Source organism: Doryrhamphus excisus, chromosome 23 (genome assembly GCF_030265055.1).
Source record: "Doryrhamphus excisus isolate RoL2022-K1 chromosome 23, RoL_Dexc_1.0, whole genome shotgun sequence".
Taxonomy (NCBI): Eukaryota; Metazoa; Chordata; class Actinopteri; order Syngnathiformes; family Syngnathidae; genus Doryrhamphus; species Doryrhamphus excisus.
The window spans coordinates 9259776-9280459 of NC_080488.1; the positions used below are offsets into that span (position 1 = coordinate 9259776).

The 20684-nt window shown below is 39.1% G+C and overlaps 2 protein-coding genes and 1 long non-coding RNA gene across 8 annotated transcripts in view; 2 read left to right on the top strand and 1 right to left on the bottom strand.

Annotated features, from left to right (window-relative positions):
• unc5a (unc-5 netrin receptor A) overlaps window positions 1-6602 on the top strand; it is a 226806-nt gene extending 220204 nt beyond the window's left edge. For all 4 annotated transcript variants that reach the window (XM_058063405.1, XM_058063406.1, XM_058063407.1 and 1 more), the window contains 3 exons: window positions 1368-1532; window positions 1612-1790; window positions 5476-6602. In XM_058063405.1, the coding sequence (XP_057919388.1) occupies window positions 1368-1532; window positions 1612-1790; window positions 5476-5641 (510 nt within the window). In that variant the 3' untranslated portion in view covers window positions 5642-6602. The remainder of the gene's footprint in view (window positions 1-1367; window positions 1533-1611; window positions 1791-5475) is intronic.
• Window positions 6603-11428: 4826 nt separating this feature from the next.
• LOC131110364 (uncharacterized) lies at window positions 11429-16705 on the top strand. Its single transcript, XR_009120875.1, has 4 exons — window positions 11429-11523; window positions 14806-14942; window positions 15136-15275; window positions 16437-16705. It is a non-coding gene; the product is annotated as an uncharacterized LOC131110364 (long non-coding RNA).
• Window positions 11956-20684, bottom strand: part of pdlim7 (PDZ and LIM domain 7) — a 45680-nt gene continuing 36951 nt past the window's right edge. For all 3 annotated transcript variants that reach the window (XM_058063409.1, XM_058063410.1, XM_058063411.1), the window contains 6 exons: window positions 16861-16913; window positions 16419-16650; window positions 15105-15285; window positions 14852-14972; window positions 13940-14055; window positions 11956-12576 (listed from right to left, as the gene is read on the bottom strand). In XM_058063409.1, coding sequence (XP_057919392.1) covers window positions 12490-12576; window positions 13940-14055; window positions 14852-14972; window positions 15105-15285; window positions 16419-16650; window positions 16861-16913 — 790 coding nt within the window. In that variant the 3' untranslated portion in view covers window positions 11956-12489. The remainder of the gene's footprint in view (window positions 12577-13939; window positions 14056-14851; window positions 14973-15104; window positions 15286-16418; window positions 16651-16860; window positions 16914-20684) is intronic.

The following is a 20684-nucleotide window of genomic DNA, read 5'->3' on the forward strand; positions in this document are numbered from 1 at the left end:
GCCATAACTTGTAGCAGCACCAGGTCTCAGTAGAGAATGCCCATGTTGTGCCAAGCAAGCACAGCAGTAACATTGTACCAAGAACAAAAGCTTCCTTTGGACTGAACCTGCTTATTTGGAAGTGTAGCACAGCAGTGCAGTCAAAAAAAAAAAGGCTTTTAGTCCCAATGGGGTCCCGGAGAAGGCATTGAGCATTCACCTGTACCATTTGTCCGGCTGGGTAACAGTGCCCCTGTTTGGTCACTAGCAGGTACTGCATCCTACTTAAAGGCAGCTGCTTTGTGTTTATGTGCTACAGGGACTAAAGTCTTGGGACACTCTTCTTTATCAGTCAATGCATTTAACCTTAAGTTGGGCTAGAATGGACGAGGTTTTGTTTACAAATTAAATAATTGAATCAATAAATAAACATTCTAATTATTATACATTTTTTTTACTTCTGATACTTGGCTGGTAGTATTTTTCGAGTACGTCACAGGAAAAAAAAAAAAAAAAAACGACATACTAACCCGTTATGTTTTTGTCAAAAATCAACACCCTCAAACATTGGCATTTTATGCCGTTTTGGGGGGCTTCTGGGGCCCCTGTTGAGCGTGTGTGGGGTTTCCACTGTTTTTTTGACCAGAAAAGTGCATTAGAAGCACGTTGAAAAAAACTGAAAAAAACGACATACTAACCCCTTACGTTTTTGTCAAAAATCAACGCCCTCAAACATTGCCATTTTATGCCGTTTTTGGGGGCCTCTGGAGCCCCTGTTGAGCATGTGTGTGGTCTCCCCTCTTTTTTTCACCAGAAAAGTGCATTAGATGCAAGTTGAAAAAAAAAAAAAAACGACATACTAACCCCTTATGTTTTTTGTCAAAAATCACCGCCCTCAAACATTGGCATTTTATGCCCTTTTTGGGTGCTTCTGGGGCCCCTGTTGAGCGTGTGGGGGGTTTCCCCTCTTTTTTTTCACCAGAAAAGTGCATTACAAGCAAGTTGAAAAAAACAAAAAAAAAAATTAAAACGACATACTAACCCCTTACGTTTTTTGTCAAAAATCACCGCCCTCAAACATTGGCATTTTACGCCCTTTTTGGGGGCCGCTGGGGCTTCTGATACTTGGCTGGTAGTATTTTTCGACGACGTCACAGGCCACTAAAATGTGATCTGTAAGCTCCTGGGCTGCAGTTTGGTCACCCCTGATGTAGTATTAATGTGTGTATTTCTTATTAGTACCATATGGCCATTCTCCATGTGTGATATTCCCATTCCAATTGATTATCTTCTATTAGTTTGTAGCGGTAGGAGGTGATGTTTTGGAGGTGATGTTTTGGCTCTGACTGCATCGCCGTGTGTCGCCCATTTGTTCTCACCGCCTGCAGGAGATCCCGTTCTACCACATCTGGAACGGTTCCCAGCGGTACTTGCACTGCACGTTCACTCTGGAGCGCCTCAGCCTCGCCACCTGCGAGCTCACCTGCCAGCTTTGTGTGTGGCAAGTGGAGGGCGAAGGACAGAGTTTCAGCCTTGACTTTAACATCACCAAGGTAACACGCATGGATGCAGGTTCCTCTTACAGTTGCGGTTATTCAGCAGGGTTCTTCTTATTCTTCTTCTCCGCAACAGGACACCCGAGCTGTGGACTCAGAGTTCCTGTTAATGGACAGTAACGCCACTGCTCTTGCAGGGCCCAGCGCCTTTCAGATCCCATACCTCATAAGGCAGAAGATCTGCAGCAGCCTGGACGCCCCCTGTCCCAACGGAGCCGACTGGAGAATGCTTGCACAAAGACTCAAGCTGGAGAGGTAAATAGTACAAAAGTGTATCTGCTCACTGATCACGGCAGCGCATTGGAACAGGCGGATTACACAAAGCCTCTCAAGTAATGCAGCACAACCTGATTTGTACTGACTCCACAACCATGATCCTTTTGTTTGGAATAATAAACCTGTACTCGTTACACAATATTAGAATTGGTCGCAGAATTGCATGTAATTACATTTGATGAATATAATCACCGTTAATCAATGATGTCATTCAGCCACAGTCGTACTCTAAAGAGAACATATATCGAGTCACATATGTCTTTCTCATGTCTGTGCATTTCAAAAGATATACAAACAGACAAAAAAGGCAACTCATTCATGCAAGTAATGGGACACAGCTATTCCGAATACAAAGACAAGGCTTCATGGTTTTATATACATGTGACCATGTAGGGTACATTCGTGGTAACATGGAATATTTCCATCATTCAATCGCAGCCATTTTTCAAATGTGTCCAAATTTTTGAAAAATGGCAAAAAAAAATTAAAAAAAATAAAATTTCCCATTTTTCAAAATTTTCAAAATTTTTGAAAAATGGCCAAAAAAAATAAAAATAAAATTCCCATTTTTCAACATTTTCAAAAATGTTGAAAAATGGCTAAAAAATTAAAAAAAATTTCCCATTTTAGAGGATTTTAACTGATCTTTCAAGGCCCCTAGAAAAGTGTCTTCTATGGCTGTATAAACATTTCATCAGGGGGGGAAAAATTCCGTTCTTTAATAATCAGCAGTAGAACATAAGTAGGTTTCAGGAAAATATCAGCTCCCAACTAAAGCAGAAAGAAAACCAGCTTGAAAAGATACATTTCCAGCATAACTTATATTTATATCTAAACAACAATACTAACATAAACAACGAAAACAAAAGTTGTTCTTGCGCATTTAGAACTAAACGATGTGTTAAAATTTCAATTTCAATGCGAAAAACCAACTGCTTTGATGCACTTCTGCCACTTAGAGGTATTAGAATTGCTCTCAAGCCCGATCCATTGGCGAGGAGTTACATCATCACCTCCTTTGCAGTCTCGCTTAAAAAACGTAACGCATAAATACGCGTTGATTTCACATCGCAACACAGAAATTAACTTTTAAGTTTACCGTATTTTTTTTTTTTAAGTTTAAGCTGCTGAACAGTGATTAGAAAAGTTTTTTTTTAGGAAGTTACACCATCGCTATATTGGAACGGGGACTGCAGGCATTGATTCCTTATCCACCAAATTTAATTTCTAGCTCTTAATGAAATCAAATAGGTAAAGTTAATTTGTCCCATCAACTTTATTTGCCCCAATTAATCACCCGGTGAATTGATGCCGCGCAGGTTTAATTAGCAATGCTTTGCTCAGCACAATCAATTCTCAATTAGGCCCGAGGAAAAGGACAACCACGTCTGTTGGCTTGTTGTTTGATGCGTCCTCAACGTGTTTGACGTCTATGTTTCAAGATAATTTTTATGTTGTATATTAAACTAAAACATAAAAATACTGTATTTAAAAACAAAAACAATCAATTTGATGGTCGTCTTCCAAGTCTGTCTTCTGTTGTCTTGACCTATAAAAAAAAAAAAAAAGAAGTTGAGTCGTCCATAAAGTGTTGTCCTCGCAGTGCACTCCCGATATTGAAGTGCGCCCGTGTGTTTGAAAGCATTGTGAGTTGAGGCCTCCAACCTGAAGAAGAACAGGAAAAGGCCATTAAAGCCAACAAGTGGACTAGAGTACGTTGGGGATCAGCCGGGCACTCGACATCAAAAAATACGGCCGACTGGGACAACCACTTTGTTGTCATTGATTGGGTTTGATGGCCAAAGGTTGGCAACCTAAAAATGGGAAAAGGTCACTTCCGACCGTGTGAAGTGTGAAAAGTCCATATAGGATTTACTAAATGGGATTTAACATCAAATAAAGACGAATGAGGCTTTTTTTGCTTTAAAGCTGCTGTTGGGCGACGAGTGAAAATTGCTTTTCAGCTTTGCTTTATGGCAGTTGGAGGAGTTTGAGCCAACGCGGAAGAAGCAGCGTGCCGCACACTACGACGTCATGTTAGATAATGGACTAAGACAAAATAGTAGCTCAGTGAAAATACACGGAGAACGTTTCAAAGTATTGCAATAGGAAAGTGGAAGTTCTGCTAGCTGCAAATGTTTCACTTCCTGTAAGAGGTCGATGCTTTTCTCCTTATAGCACAGACCCTAAATCAGGGGTCTCAAACTCAATTTACCTGGGGGCCACTGGAGCTAGGGTCTGGGCAAGGCTGGATCGCATCAGGTTTTCCAAAAAAAACAAAAAAAAAAACAACATTTATTAAAAACAGAAAAATATACAAACTTTTTCAGTGCTTTGGTTCCGATTTTCCACAATAAAAGCTCTGATAAAACATTCCACTGTTCTCAAATATGAGATATAGATGAAAAATATAAGATGAAAAATAAATAAACTAATAAAGAATAAAGAAAATCAATCAATCAGTAATAAATAAATATAATAATAATAATAATAAAAACAGCAAATAATAAAAACTTAAACCACGTATAGTTGGTTATTAGAGCCCTGTAGACATGACAAAACACGACTATAGTCACATTTATACTTTTTTTATTTACAACATATTGCGCAACTGCAGGGTCTTGAGACACATGCTAACTCGCAAACTAGAGAGCTAGCGACCTAAACGGTAGCCTCCAAGTTATTTCCTTTATACTTAAATAGCCAAAAACTTACCACTTCCACACGGATAGGGAGGTTAACTATTAACAGTTATTTAACCTTTAACATGAACATTAATCAAACGTAATAATTTTTTCTGGGTACATGATACCATACAGCATCCATATCAAAAACGTACCACTTCCACACGGATAGGGAGGATAACTAGTAACAGTTATTTAACCTTTAACATGAACATTAATCAAACGTAATAATTTTTTTCTGGGTACATGATACCATACAGCATCCATATCAAACTTGCGCGGGCCGCACTAACATTAAACTTTCATATCAAGGCGGGGGCCTCAAACTACTGTCCTGCGGGCCACATTTGGCATAACACATAAGCACATATTAATTAATTATTTGTGTTGATAGAACATGGAAAAACCCGTTTGTGACTTTCTCCATTAGTAGAGCCCTGTAGACATGAAATAACACCCCTATAGTCACCTTTACACTCCTATTATTCTATGTTTACACCACATTGCACAACTCTGATGGGCAGGGTACGGACGCTGCTTTAAGCATAGCATGCTAGCGAGCTAACTAGGAAAACTCCAATTTATTCTAAACTTAATTGTTTTAAAGGGAGTGGGTAGAACAAAGTAAGAAGCTAAAAATGTACCACTTCCACACGGAATAGGAGAAGAACTATTTAGAACTACGTGTATTATCAAGTATTACAATCAAAGTAATACAAAGTAATACTATTATCAAGTAATACTTGATAATACACGTAGTTCTAAATAGTTCTTCTCCTATTCCGTGTGGAAGTGGTACATTTCTAGCTTCTTACTTTGTTCTACCCACGCCCTTTAAAACAATTAAGTTTAGAATAAATTGGAGGTTACCTAGTATTTATACATAGGTATCGACAACGAGGACAAACATGGTAACTACATGCATAAAAATAATATGAAGTAACATTCAAAAGTCCATTTTGCTTTGTGTTTACTTACAGACATATGAGTTTCTTTGCGTCGAAATCCAGCCCAACCTCGGCCATCTTGGACCTGTGGGAGGCGCTACATTTCCACAGCGGAAACATCAACCAGCTGGCTGCCGTCATGGCCGACATCGGGAAACAGGAAGCCATGATTTTCCTGGTGTCAGATGGCGAGTGCTAACAGGCCAAGAGAGGAAGTGGAGAGAAAACGGAAGGGACCGTGTGAGCTGGTTTTCATTCACATGGACTGAGGATGCATTTGAACATTAAAAAAAAAAAAAAAAAGTGACACAATCATATACCTGCAAGTCGAATTCCGTTCGCCGGTCTGATTCCCACATCCGTGATGTCATGCCTTATGTAGCACTTATGAAAAGGAGCGTCATATCTCATCCCAAATCACCAACAGCCAGTCGTTGAATTCCACTGAAAAATGACACCATTCATTTTAAGCAGGAGGCAACAGGCACGTTCATAAGAGCGCCCCCCCCCCCCCACTCCACCCGTCACTCCCCCCTTCAGTGTCTACATGTAACGTCTCTTACTGTGTGCTTTTGAACCTTCTCCTCTGCTGAATGTAACATCACAGTTCCTAAATCCATACGTTTGTTCCTCTGAGGGTTGACTGACTCATGTCTTTAAGTACGTTCCACGTGCAAGGCATCAAACACATAAGAGGCACCGCGTGTCCTCTGAATGCATTCATCCTGCAGCACATACACTTCCATTCATGTAGCACACCCACTCAACATCCATACACCCACTGCATTAAGATGTTAGATACCCCACAAAGAGAGGATCCACAGCTTCAATCCCCCCAAGTTCAGCCATAGTTTGTTGTGTCTCCTCCTCCTCAGGGTAGCATGTGACATCTCTAAAGGTGTGAAGAGATCCCGTCTCCTTAAAAGAAGACACCCCCCCTCACTCAAACAAGATGGCCGATGTGCCAGGAACCCCGTCACAATCGGACACACCGGAGCTTCTTTAATGATTGTCACGATTTTTGGAATGTACTTTTATGTTTCCATGTGCTGTGGAACGAGGATGATTCGTTTTTAATGCGGCATCATAAATCTCCTTGATAACCTACAAGTATTAGGGCCACGCTCAAAAGGCAAGACTATAGTCACATTATCACACGAGGGGGGGGGGGGGGGGGGGGGGGCAAAATTATAAAAGAATCCCCAAATTTTTTTTTGCTTTCTTGTATTTTTTTCTGACTTTTTATTAAGGGTTTTATTAGCGGTACCGCCTGATATTAGCATAAAAATACAATATCGGTATCGGATTTTTTTCCAGATCATGAAAACCGATATTAAAAAAAAAGTTCATTCCACCATTATTGGCTGGTAATATAATCAAAATTATAAAAGAATCAAAAAAATGTTTTTCGCTTTCTTGTATTTCTGTTTTGACTTTTTATTAAGGATGCCCGATAATTAGCGGTACCGCCTGATATTAGCATAACAATACAATATCGGTATCAGATTTTTTTTTAGATCATGAAAACTGATATTAAAAAAAAAAGTTCATTCCACCACATGTGATCTGGAGATATGGTTATTGGCTGATATGGGGGGGGGGGGTCAAAATTATAAAAGAATCAAAAATTTTTTTTTGCTTTCTTGTATTTCTGTTTTGACTTTTTATTAAAGAATGCCCGATAATTAGCGGTACCACCTGATATTAGCATAAAAATACAATATCAGTATCAGATTTTTTTTTAGATCATGAAAACTGATATTAAAAAAAAGTTCATTCCACCACATGTGATCTGGAGATATGTTTTTTGGCTGATATTGGGGGGGGTCAAAATTATAAAAGAATCAAAAAAAATTTTTTTGCTTTCTTGTATTTCTGTTTTGACTTTTTATTAAAGAATGCCCGATAATTAGCGGTACCGCCTGATATTAGCATAAAAATACAATATCGGTATCAGATTTTTTTTTTCCAGATGATGAAAAACGATATTAAAAAATAGTTAATTCCACCACATGTGATCTGGAGATATGCTTATTGGCTGATATGGGGGGGGGGGGGTCAAAATTATAAAAGAATCCAAAAAATTTTTTTTTGCTTTCTTATATTTCTGTTTTGACTTTTTATTAAGAATGCCCGATAATTAGCGGTACAGACAGACTGATATTAGCATAAAAATACATGAAAACGGATATTTAAAAAAAAAAAGTTAATTCCACCACATGTGATCTGGAGATATGGTTATTGGCTAATATCGGGAGGGGGGGCAAAATTATAAAAGAATCAAAAAAAGTTTTTTTTGCTTTCTTGTATTTCTGTTTTGACTTTTTATTAAAGAATGCCCGATAATTAGCGGTACCGGTATAAAAATACAATATCGGTATCAGATTTTTTTCCAGATCACGAAAAATTATATTAAAAAAAAGTTAATTCCACCACATGTGATCTAGAGATATGGTTATTGGCTGATATCGGCATATCGATTTACGGCAAAAAAAACTACTATCGGACATCCCTACTTTTTGTAGTTGATATAAAAAAAAATTTTTGCATTGTGAAAATTCTTATTGTTTAATATTTCACCTTCATTCCTCATAATTCTTAATGTTGCTATCTTTTTAGTGTGGCCCTAATATACGTACATTATTAGCATTCACATGTTAAGAGTTTTCCCCAACACTGGAAGCAGAGATGCCATTATACCAAAATATTACTTTTTAACCGTCGGTTGAAACCCTTTCTCTCACCAAATAAACGTGGCGAAGGATCACACACACACACACACACACACGCTCTCACATGTAATATAAAAGGTTTTGTATCGCAGCCGCGTGCTGCCACTTTGCATACAAGTTAATGTGTGTGTGAGCCAAAATTGGTAACCAAAGTTTTAATTCCTCTTTTATGTGCGGCGAGCATCAACATCTTTGTGTTGCTGACTTGTACCGTTTGTTCGAGCCGTTATGTCGTCTGTGTGTGTACGTTTGATCACTTTGTAAAGAAATGTAAATTATATTTTAATATGAAGTCAGATATCGAGAATTTAAAAAGGGGAAGAAAGAAAAAAAAACACTTAAGTTGCGCAGAATTTGTCGAGTCTAAGCCGTGACGTGTTTGCCTATTTAACTGTTGTTTGGCGATCTAGCAGTGAAGACTTTCTGCAGTGTTAAGGCCAAAATTAGGGAGGTTCATTTTTATCGTTGCGCGCACGTTCAGTACATTTCCATACTGCGCCGGGACGGTGAGGAACACTCGTCGCCATTGTTACATGGAACCATGGCAGTTGTACAGTCCGTGTGTGTGTGTTTAGGATGTGTTGTGTAAACGCATCTCGGTAACAACGTAAGTCACCAGCTGCCCCCCCGGATCTTCATGTCATCTCGCGTGTGCAACGTTTGCTCACATGACAACTGTACATTTTGTATGGCTCACTAGTCAAAGTCAAGGTGTGTGTTGAGTCCAAGACGAGAGTGTGTGTGTGCGCATACATGACCTGTAGCTCTTGTTTTCTCCAAATACGACGCGTGTACTTGTGAATTGTTTCTCTTTTTGAGTCAATGTTCCTTGCCTTTCTGCAAGTCAAAAATGCTGTACTTATTACATGCCACTGCGCTTATGCAATTGTATAATCCCTCTTTTTGTTATTTTATTATGTTTCTTTTTTTTTTACTTTTTGTGTTCCTTATTGTCAATGTATATTGTTGTCAAGACTTTTGTGCAAAGGAAAACAGTCGAGCGAAAGGACATTTTCTGTACTTTTTTGGACAATAATGGATTTGTGGGTAGAATTTTGGAAATTCGTTTCTAAGTGCTTTCAAGTATTTACTTGGCCTTATGTAATATATATATCGATCTATGACATTTCAGAAAGGTATGTATAGTAATTGAACCTGAAATCTCTGTAAATAAATTATATATTGTTAATTCCACGACTAGGGGTTTTACTTGCTGCAACTGTTGCTATGGTGACAGGCATCCATAGATACACGGATAGACACATATAGTTACTCATAAGGTTGCTGACATAGTAATTCAGAATGAAATCAGTACATTAGTACACACAAATTAGTACACACAGATCATATTGTTATAGGTCTGTTTTCCCTTATCCGCTATCACACTTCCTGCTTGAGGCACATACGCTTAGCTAGCTAGCTACAAGCTTGATATATAAATATACAACATGTTACAAATCTAAACCTACACCACTGATTTAACATCATATGAATGAGCATGCTCGCAAAGAAACATTATTTATTCATTTATAATGTATTTTTTTTATCACAAATGTCCTTGTTAGCATCATTAGCTTGCTAACAAAATGGTAACCGGAACTGAAAGTATTTGATGTCCTCAGTGAATGACTCTCAAAAATGTGAACACCAAACACATATTTTATGTCTTTACATGAATATAATATAAATATGAATAATATATAAAGATAATATAATATAAAAGTGATGAATGGAAAGGGCTAAATGAACATTGGAGGTTACTTTTACCTTCACTGAAGACGTGACTCAAAGACACAATGTGGCTGCGAGATCAACACCTTCCTCTCCAACACCAACTTCCTGTATTGTCATGTCATTTGTGTTTGTCTCTTTCTTTAACAAAATGCTGGCACTTTCTTTGCTTCCATTTTGCTTGACTCAGGCGGGAAACTATTTGATTCAAGAAACAACTCATGGCAAAGTAAGATGGCGGATTCAGTTATAAGAGGGATTGCTTTTCTGATCATTTTAGGACTTTTTTCTCGTAATATTCCAACTTTTTGTCTCATAAATTGACAAAAAAATTTGACATAAATTTTCTCATATTTACCATTTCTTTCCTTGTAAATGTAAGATTTTTCCTGTCAACTTTATCTCATAAATTTACGACTTTTTTTTCTCATTAATTTATTACTTCAACTACAGTCTTACAAGTGTGCAACTTTTTCTCATAATTTTAGGGCTTTAGATTTGTAATATTCCAACTTTTTTGTCATAAATTGAAAAGTAATATTTATTTTTTTGTCACAAATGGATAAGCGGTACAAAAAATGGATGGATGTATTAATTATTTCTCATGAATTTATAACTTTCCTCATAATTATAGCACTTTAGTCTCATAATATTCAGAAATTGTCTCAAATTACTTTCTCGTAATTTCTTTTTTTCGCAAATATTTCTTCATAAATTTACAACTTTCTTGTAACATTTAATTTTTTGTGTAAATTTGACTTTTTCTTGTAAATTTCAGATTTTTTTTCTCATAAATTTGCAACTTTCTTGTTAATTTTAAGATTTGTATCATAAATGCATGATTTTACATGCATTTTTACTTTTTTTCCCCCATAAATTAATGACTTTCTCGTAAAGTAGACAAATGCTGCCAAGTCCGAGTATAAAATAGTAACAATTAATACTTTGTCTGGAACCTTTTTGGCTAAGAGAACCATTAAAGACATTTTTTTTCAAATTATTTCTATAAAGCCATCTTTTGACACTTAATACAAGTCCATGCCGCTTATCCTCAGTAGGTGCTGGAGCCTATCCCAGCTGACTTCGGGCGAGAGGCGGGGTACACCCTGGACTGGTCACCAGCCAATCACGGGCTACATATAGACAAACAACCATTCACACTCACATTCATACCTTTGGACCTATGAAGTCGCCAATTAACCTGACATGGCAGGGAAAACATAACTGAATACAAATGAATACATGCATTTCTACGCAAGACTAACAATAATCTGCATTTATACTTTTTAATAATGTTGTTATACTGAAGTGACTCAATAAATACAATATTTCTTACCTTTAAGGAGGTTTGTTGTGCTGTGTGGACTTGCAGTCTGGTTATAAGCTTCTTTGCAGAAGTGGAGGCTTCACTTGACTCGCCATGATCGTTCTTGTTGAGGCCCTTTGTTTGATTAGCTCGTCCTTACCCGAAAAGTCGTCAAAAAGTTAATTCGCCGCATCAAGCATGAATTCACCACCCGTGAATGGTATCCCGTTCCTCGCTATTGCTAAAGTAGGAGCAAAGCTAGCCGAAGTCCAGTCCATGTAGTTTAATGCTGGCAAGCTTACACTTTGGAAGGTACGTCTTCATACCTTCTTCCGGCTGTCCCCGCTGGATAGTTAGACGCATACGTAACATGTACGCTATTCTTTATCTTCCCTTTTGCCGTCTTTTTCAAGTGTTTGTGCTAGCTTTGTGCTAGCTAGGCGCCAAGTGCTCCTCTCGTGACGCTACCACGTTAGCCAATGATAATCCTGGATTGGCGCCTGACCGGAAACTACCAAAAGGACGGCTAATGCTAATAGAAAAATGGACACATGTTGGATTAGAATACATGATAATGATTTATATTCTGAACGTTTTTCTAACACGATTATTTCTGTAACATTTTAATTTAAATGTATTCTGTTAAGAAACGTGTGAGACCCGGATGCAGACATAAAAATAGCAACATATGGCTCGCGAGCCATAGGTCCCCCCTAGTTAGACAAACAGCTTCCTGTGGTAATATCACATCAATAATGATAACTTTATTCAATAATTCCAGCAGTTATTTAAAAACACATATACTCTGAAGCAATATAAATACATATTCAACATGAGCCTGGAAATTTAAAAAAAAAAAGGAATAAATGCAGGATGAGATTAAGAAAAGGAATATAAAACGTTTATTTATTCGAAACTAACTTTGGGATAATTTGGAATATTGTCTTTAAACCAAAGCATCATTAGGATTTGTTGTTGTAGTGGAAGTTCAACATCAGATTATTGGAGACTTGAATGGCGCCTACACCGAACACACTGGGTGGACCTCAAAGTGGACGAGTCTAGTGTGACACGTGTAACGTAAACGATGTCATGATGTGGAGATCATGCGCGGCAGTGTTAAGCTTCTAACATCCAAACTAAAACAGGCTGTGTCTGACAGAGGAGGAGGAGAAGAGCAAAAGGAGTGATGCTGCTGCAGGCCCACCGAGGAAAGAGCAGGATGCAGGGAGGCGGTTTTTTTTTTTCCCTCCTCTTGATGCCGTGGAGCTCCATGTCTCACACGGGGGCGAAGGCATGTCCTTTGCAGAGAGGCTTATCCTTCTTGGAGTAGAAAGTCTTCCCCTCCAGGTTGATCTGACACAGCTTTACACATGAAAGCAAGCACACAGACAAGAGGGGGGGGTGAAAAAAATGATCATGTTGCTCTTGTACACAAGTCCAACACCACAACATTAGGTACACCTGGACAATTCCATTGACTCAAATGTTCACCTGACTGTAAATGACATTCATTCATTCATTTTCTACCGCTTTTTCCTCACGAGGGTCGTGGGGGTGCTGGAGCCTATCCCAGCTGTCTTCAGGCGAGAGGTGGGGTACACTCTGGACTGGTCACCAGCCAATCACAGGGCACATATAGACAAACAACCATTCACACTCTCATTCATACCTATGGACAATTTGGAGTCGCTAATTAACCTAGCATGTTTTTGGAATGTGGGTGGAAACCAGAGTACCTGGAGAAAACCCACGGGGTGAACATGCAAACTCCACACAGAGATGGCCGAGGGTGGAATTGAACCCTGGTCTCCTAGCTGTGAGGTCTGCGCGCTAACCACTCGACCGCCGTGCCGCCATTATGAAAATTCATATATGGATAATTAGTTAGCTGCCAAACAAAGACCTTTGCATATTATTCATTCATTCATTTTCTACCGCTTATCCTCACCAGCCAATCACAGGGCACATATAGACAAACAACCATTCACACTCACATTCATACCTATGGACAATTTGGAGTCGCTAATTAACCTAGCATGTTTTTGGAATGTGGGAGGAAACCGGAGAAAACCCACAAAAATGCACGGAGTGAACATGCAAACTCCACACAGAGATGGCAGAGGGTGGAATTGAACTCGGGTCTCCTAGCTGTGAGGCCTGTGTCCTAACCACTCATCCACCGTGCAGCCCCTTTGCATATTATATTTATTATTTTGTTTTTGTTCACTGTGTTAATTAAGAAGTGATGGCCAAATTGAAAAATGTGATGATAACCATAGAACAGGAAATGGCATGTATCAGGACATAGGAAAGGGCGTGATCAGTACAAATAATTGAAAATCAACCGCATACAGTTAATAACAGTTTAATGACGGCGACACTTTATATTACTTTAGATTATTTCTTATCAGGAAAACTTTGAACAACTTGGAAGTCAACTAGTTTGGAGGTTCCACAGCATACCAATGAATGTTAACAGCCACTCCCTAATATATGCCATAACCTTGATACTCTCTCTAGCTGAATAATTAAACCCCCCCGGGCAACAATATAAGGAAATACTGTCCTTTATCCGACAAAATGAAACACGCTGTCAAGCGCATCAAAAGTGAACATTGTTGTATTTCATATAATACAGGCCTCATATTGGTATTCCTGGGGTACCCTGGGGTACCCTGGGGTACCCAGTGAGCGTATTTACTGAGAGGAAAATGCTCCGACTTACAGCGCAGACAAAGCACGTATCGTGCCAGCTGTAGCCCAAAGCTTCCAGAAAGCGATCCCCGGCATCGATCTTAAAGTCGCAACCGTGACATTTGGTGCCAAACATCTTCTCGTAATCTGAAAAGAAAAAAAAAGAGAAAGTGGTAGGCGGACTTTCACAATCTAAGGAGGTTTATTCAACCTTTTTTATATGGAGGACCAAAACTGCCAAAATAATAATAAATAAATAAATAAAAGTGAAAATAAAAAAATTAAATACAAAAAAAATAATATAAATGGAAATAAAAACAAAAATAAAAAAATAGATAAATAAATAAAAGCAAAACTAAATACATTTTTTTTTAAATACAAAACTGTTTTATTTATTGATATGTAATTCTATTCATATATTTATTTTTGTATTTATTTCTACATTTATTTTTGTATTTATTTTTAATTTTTGAATCTTGTTTTTTATTTTTGTATTTATTTTTGCTTTTATTTATGTATTTATGTATATATATTTTTTTATTTTTGTTTTTATTTCCATTTATATTTATTTTTGTGTATTTAATTTTTTGATTTTTTTTTCATTTTTGTTTTTATTTTCACTTTTATTTATTTATTTATATATTATTTTGACAGTTTTGGTCCTCCATATTTTTAGAGGTACTCATCGCCTTATGTATTTCAAAAGAGCAACTGACCTCCACATACAGTAGTTATTTGACAGTTGAAGTCCACTTTAGTGGTTTTGACAACAAGGCTGAATCATTGAGACGGACATTAAAACAGGACATCCATGTTTTCTTTTAAGTCATCAGAAAATGGATGCATGGATATTAGCTCATGTTCTTTAAGTTTCTGTCGTAATGTTCTTTTTTCTAGTCAGGCTGCTGAGCTTTGACGGAGAAGGCGCTGTGGTCATGATCACCTCTCTCGCAGTAAGGTTCTCCCTCCTCCATGTAGAAGGCTTGGTTCCTAATAGGAGTCTTGCAGGCTGCACACTTGAAACACTGAACGTGGTAGGTCATCTTCAGGGCGTGCATGATTTCCTGACGAGGCACAAAAAAAAAAAAAAACTTGTAAATGTTTTATTGTCACCTCAGCGGCAGCATGCGTCCTCTTTAAAAAAAAGAGCAGCTCTCTTTAGTTTAGAACCACACAGCTTTGTGTTCTCGTCTTACCCCAGTGATCTTCTTTTTGCACTTTGCACAGTTCGGCGCGTAGCGGTTATCGTGGCACTTGGTGCAGAAGACGGAACCTCTCTCCTCGAAGAAGCCGCCTTCGTCCAGGACCGACTTGCACTGTGAACACGTGAACTCTTCAGGGTGCCAAGAACGTCCCAGGGCCACCAGGTAGCGACCCCTGAAGAATATAACAGGAAACACTTAAATGTGCAGCTGGAAACCAAACACGGAAATACAGAAAGGTCTTTATTTTTACGTCCTATATTTTCAATTGTGATTGGCTGGCGACCAATCCAGGGTGTAGAAGACAGCTAGGATAGGCTCCAGCACCCCCCGTGACCCTCGTGAGGATAAGCGGTAGAAAATGAATGAATGAATGAATGAGTTCTCCTCTTATATTGTGTGGAAGTGGTAACTTTTTGGATTTTTGCCAACGATTAATCAAAGGTTAATAAATTACCCAATTAATCGACAACTATTTTGGTAATCATTCATTCATTCATTCGTTTTCTAACGCTTATTTACACGAGGGTCGCGGGGGTGCTAGAGCCTATCCCAGCTGTCTTCGGGCGAGAGGCGGGGTACACGCTGGACTGGTCGCCAGCCAATCACAGGGCACATATAGACAAACAACCATTATAATTATACCATTATAATACATTATTTAAAAAAAAAACTGTATTATGGAAAGCAGGAAGTGAACAAATGTAACAGTTACTGATTGTAAAAGTACCAGATGGAGGGGTAGGATTTAATAAGCTTTGCTTCTTCCTACTCCTTTTGGACATGTGGTTTTGGACAATCACAGGGCACATATAGACAAACAACCATTATAATTATACCATTATAATACATTATTTTAAAAAAAACCTTAAACTGTATTATGGAAAGCAGGAAGTGATCAAATGTAACAGTTACTGATTGTAAAAGTACCAGATGGAGGGGTAGGATTTAATAAGCTTTGCTTCTTCCTACTCCTTTTGGACTTGTGGTTTTGGACAATCACAGGGCACATTTCGACAAACAACCATTCACACTCACATTCATACTTATGGACAATTTGGAGTCGCTAATTAACCTAGCATGTTTTTGGAATGTGGGAGGAAACCGGAGTACCCGGAGAAAACCCACGCATGCACGGGGAGAACATGCAAACTCCACACAGAGATGGCCGAGGATGGAATTGAACCCTGGTCTCCTAGCTGTGAGGTCTGCACGCTAAACACTCGACCGCCGTGCCGCCCAAAATGACATTATTTTTTTTCTTTTTTTTTTTTGTCAATTATGTTCTTCACGTATCGACTGCCTCACCTGATGATTTTGTTGCAGGCGCCGCACACGGGGGTCCTCCCGCTGCCTTCGGGAGCCTGCTGCGCCGCCTGAAGGATGGAGCTGCGGTTCTCCATGGGCGTCGGCTGAACTGGCTGCTGGTGACGTGTCACCACCGTGCTCGTCTTGTCCGGGTGGAAGCGATCCGCAAAACTTGGGTCCGTCACCCACGGGGGTCGGGAGGAAGGAGCCGAGGCAGATGCAGTCTTGGATCCTGCGTTTTGGGGGAGGGTGGGCTGTGACTTTGGATACTTTCAGTTATATGTTGGGGGGGGTGAATATATACACCCTCTCTCCATATATCTAATCTGGCACTTGAACGCAAAATGGATTTGTTGTTGATCCTCATGTATGGATACATAATAAAAACGTATTATCACATCCTGCACGCTGCTTGAACGCATCAGCAGGAGCACAAACTCACCATCTGGTTTATTGGCTGTCTGGGCCTTGGCAGGTGATGGACTTGGCTCAAGGCTGTTGGGGAGAAGATGACTCATTAGAAAAAAACCCACACAGCACTCAGTAACAATGAATAGTTCATCAACAGTGGAAAACATGATGTGTTTTCAAAACAATGCTAATCGTATATAGCACATTATATAAATAAAAACAGTGAATGATTATATTTCCTACGTATGGAAATTGGGCACACCCTGTACAATATCGTTCCTATTGAGGGGTAGCTAAGACCTAAGACCTGTGGATTCCTGGCTATATGTGGATCATCATCCCATACAGTCATTTATTTATTTGTGGCCTGTTACGAATACATTTGGACCACCACAGATACATTTTGCACTACTTGTATGTACAGTAGATGGCATCATTCATTCATTCATTCATTCATTTTCTACCGCTTCGGGCCCTGGACTGGTGGCCAGCCAATCACAGGGCACATATGGACAAACAACCATTCACACTCACATTCATACCTATGGACAATTTGGAGTCGCTAATTAACCTAGCATGTTTTTTGGAATGTGGGAGGAAACCGGAGTACCCGGAGAAAACCCACAGGGAGAACATGCAAACTCCACACAGAGATGGCCGAGGGTGGAATCGAACCCTGGTCCTCCTAGCTGTGAGGTCTGCACGCTAACCACTTGACTGCCGTGCCGCCATGGCATCATAACTAGCAAAAAATCTAGTGACTTTTTTCTGGTCTTACTGGACCCCCCTCACTATCCAACGCCATAGGTCAGGGGATGAGAACCTTTTTAGGCTAAGAGAGACATAAAAGCCATAAAGACATAAAACACCAAATACAACACAGTATATGCATTTCTAAGCAAGATCAACAATTTCAGAATATAATAATTCTCCAAACGTATGACCTCGGCTAAACAATAACAAATACACGCCGTCTTACCATTAATGTGACTTTTGGTGCTGCCTGGTTTTGCACTGTACTCCTCATCTTTAATTCTTGACCTCTCAATGACCCGTGTAGGCTACCGCATTATCCGCTAATCATCGGGCTTTGGTATCTGGCCAAAATGCATTAGAATATTTTGAATGTTAGTTTGAGGCCCCCGCCTTGATATGAAAGTTTAATGTTAGTGCGGCCCGCGCAAGTTTGATATGGATGCTGTATGGTATTAATGTTCATGTTAAAGGTTAAATAACTGTTAATAGTTATCCTCCCTATCCGTGTGGAAGTGGTAAGTTTTTGGCTATTTAAGTTTAAAGGAAATAACTTGGAGGCTACCGTTTAGGTCGCTAGCTCTCTAGTTTGCGAGTTAGCATGTGTCTCAAGACTCTGCAGTTGCGCAATATGTTGTAAATAAAAAGAGTATAAATGTGACTATAGTCGTGTTTTGTCATGTCTACAGGGCTCTAATAATTCTTTGTTCATTTTAATCTGAAAAAAATAATTTGTCTACCCACCAACTATATGTGGTTTCTTAAGTTTTTATTTTTTGCCGTTTTATTATTATTATTATATTTATTTATTACTGATTGATTGATTTTCTTTATTCTTGATTTATTTATTTTTCATCTTATTTTGTGCAGAAAAATAAAAATTAAGATATTTGAGAACAGTGGAATGTTTTATCAGAGCTTTTATTGTAGAAAATTGGAACCATTTTGTATATTTTTCTGTTTTTAATAAATGTGGTTTATTTTTTTTGTTTTTTTTTTTTTAAACCTGATGCGGGCCCAGTCTCACCCAGACCCTAGCTCCAGTGGCCCCCAAGTAAATTGAGTTTGAGACCCCTGCTCTAAAATATCAGTGGGAATTTTTTTTTTAATAGAATGGTTCGCTACCTCTGCCACAAATAGATTGCAGTCCTTATGTGACTTGCTGTGCAAGGACACAATGATAACGGTTAGTTCAGCAAAATTAGACCCGGCCAACTAAAACCAACATAATGCAGGGTTGTGCTTCAGTTTGACAAAATTCCAACTATTTGAAATAATGATGATGATGGCAACACCAGCACCTGAACATAACAATTCAGCAACCACAGTCTGTCAAAATTCCAATGCAGAGAAGTTTGTCTTGAAGCCTGTGTGTGTGTGTGTGTGCAGCTGCGTAAAAACGAGGGCTTGCATCTGCATATAAAAGTTTTGTTACCCGCAGCAAGCGTCACTAAATGCAGAAAATCTTCAAACCACATCTAAGATGAGTGGAGGGGGGGAGGGGTACAACTTTTAGCAAAGACAGCAAGGCTCTGGAGATGTCTCATCCTGGGAAAAAAAAATAAAAAAATATAACAGCGCCTTAAGCGCCTATCATGTTTACAACATCAACAGTGCCAGCTACAATCAGCCACTGAGAGATGATGAAATTATTGCTCATTTGCAAAGGAAAAAGAAGAAATGTATTACCCTGAATCAACTTTGCTCTTTGCTGCCTCGCTTCATGTACTGTATCTGCGTCGCATCACATGCTGCACGCCTGTCAATTAAACCAATTATGCGTCCAAACGCATAACAATAGTGTTTCCATACAGCATACTCAGAATAATAATGGGTCACTAGAAAATTCCCGTGGAAATTTTGATGGGCTTGCCACCTGTGCTGTGAACCTCGGGCCCGGTGCGCCAACGGCTACCGTGCTAGCACCTAGCAAGACAGCCTCAAGTACCGAAAAGGTTGATGCAGTCCCATAGTGTCCCCACATCATGCCATGTGTCTATTTGCCTTTAGAAATGAGTAAATTCGCTTAAATGCTAACATGCTAACAGTCATCATGCTAGCACCTAGCAAGAGGGCCTTAAGTTTAGAAAGTGCCAAGGTTGTCCTATAACCTTCCTACATCATGCCATGTATTTGCCTTTAGACATGAGTAAATTAGCTTAAATGCTAACATGCTAACAGTCATCATGCTAGCACCTAGCAAGAGGGCCTCAAGTATAGAAATTGCCAAGGTTGTCCTATAACCTTCCTACATCATGCCATGTGTCTATTTGCCTTTAGAAATGAGTAAATTAGCTAAAATGCTAACATGCTAACAGTCATCATGCTAGCACCTAGCAAGAGGGCCTCAAGTTTAGAAAGTGCCAAGGTTGTCCTATAACCTTCCTACATCATGCCATGTGTGTATTTGCCTTTAGACATGAGTAAATTAGCTTAAATGCTAACATGCTAGCAATTAGCATTTAGCCACAGGGAGAGTTGAGAAGTTTATCTCAAAAATGAGCCGTCAATCACGTTTCTACGTGGCCGTATGGCTGAGCTACAAGGCTGTGAAAAGTCTGCAAATTCTCGTTTTCCCTGGAATGTGGCTGTTCTAAAAATAGAACAGGTGTATCTAATCTAGTGGCCCATTTTTGAACGTTTTGGTGAATAGCGTCGCCATGGTTACACAAAACGTTCCAAAAAATAAATACCGCTGTAGTCCTGAGCGTCAGGATTCCGGCGGTGTAACATGTGTGGGGGTCCTTCTTGCGGTTTGGCCGCATTACGCGCGCAAAAATGGGAAGATTAAGATATTATAATAGCTAAACATCACAAGGAATAACAATATGGGCTTGCTCAGTAATGCAAGCCCGTAATAATAAATCCCACAAAACACAATTAAGACTGCTCTCTTGTGGCCCAGGTTAAATGAAGGAGACAAGAAAAGCAGTTTAAATTGACCTTGACATGCAGATTCAGGGTCAGCCGCCCTCCACCTTTATTGGACCCAATGAAGATGCTCTCATTTGGACAACAGACAAGACGCAGCGGCTCCTCTGAGATGTTTGCTGCTGTTTGCCTGCTGAAGGTTACAGGTGCAAATCAGACTACATCCTCCAT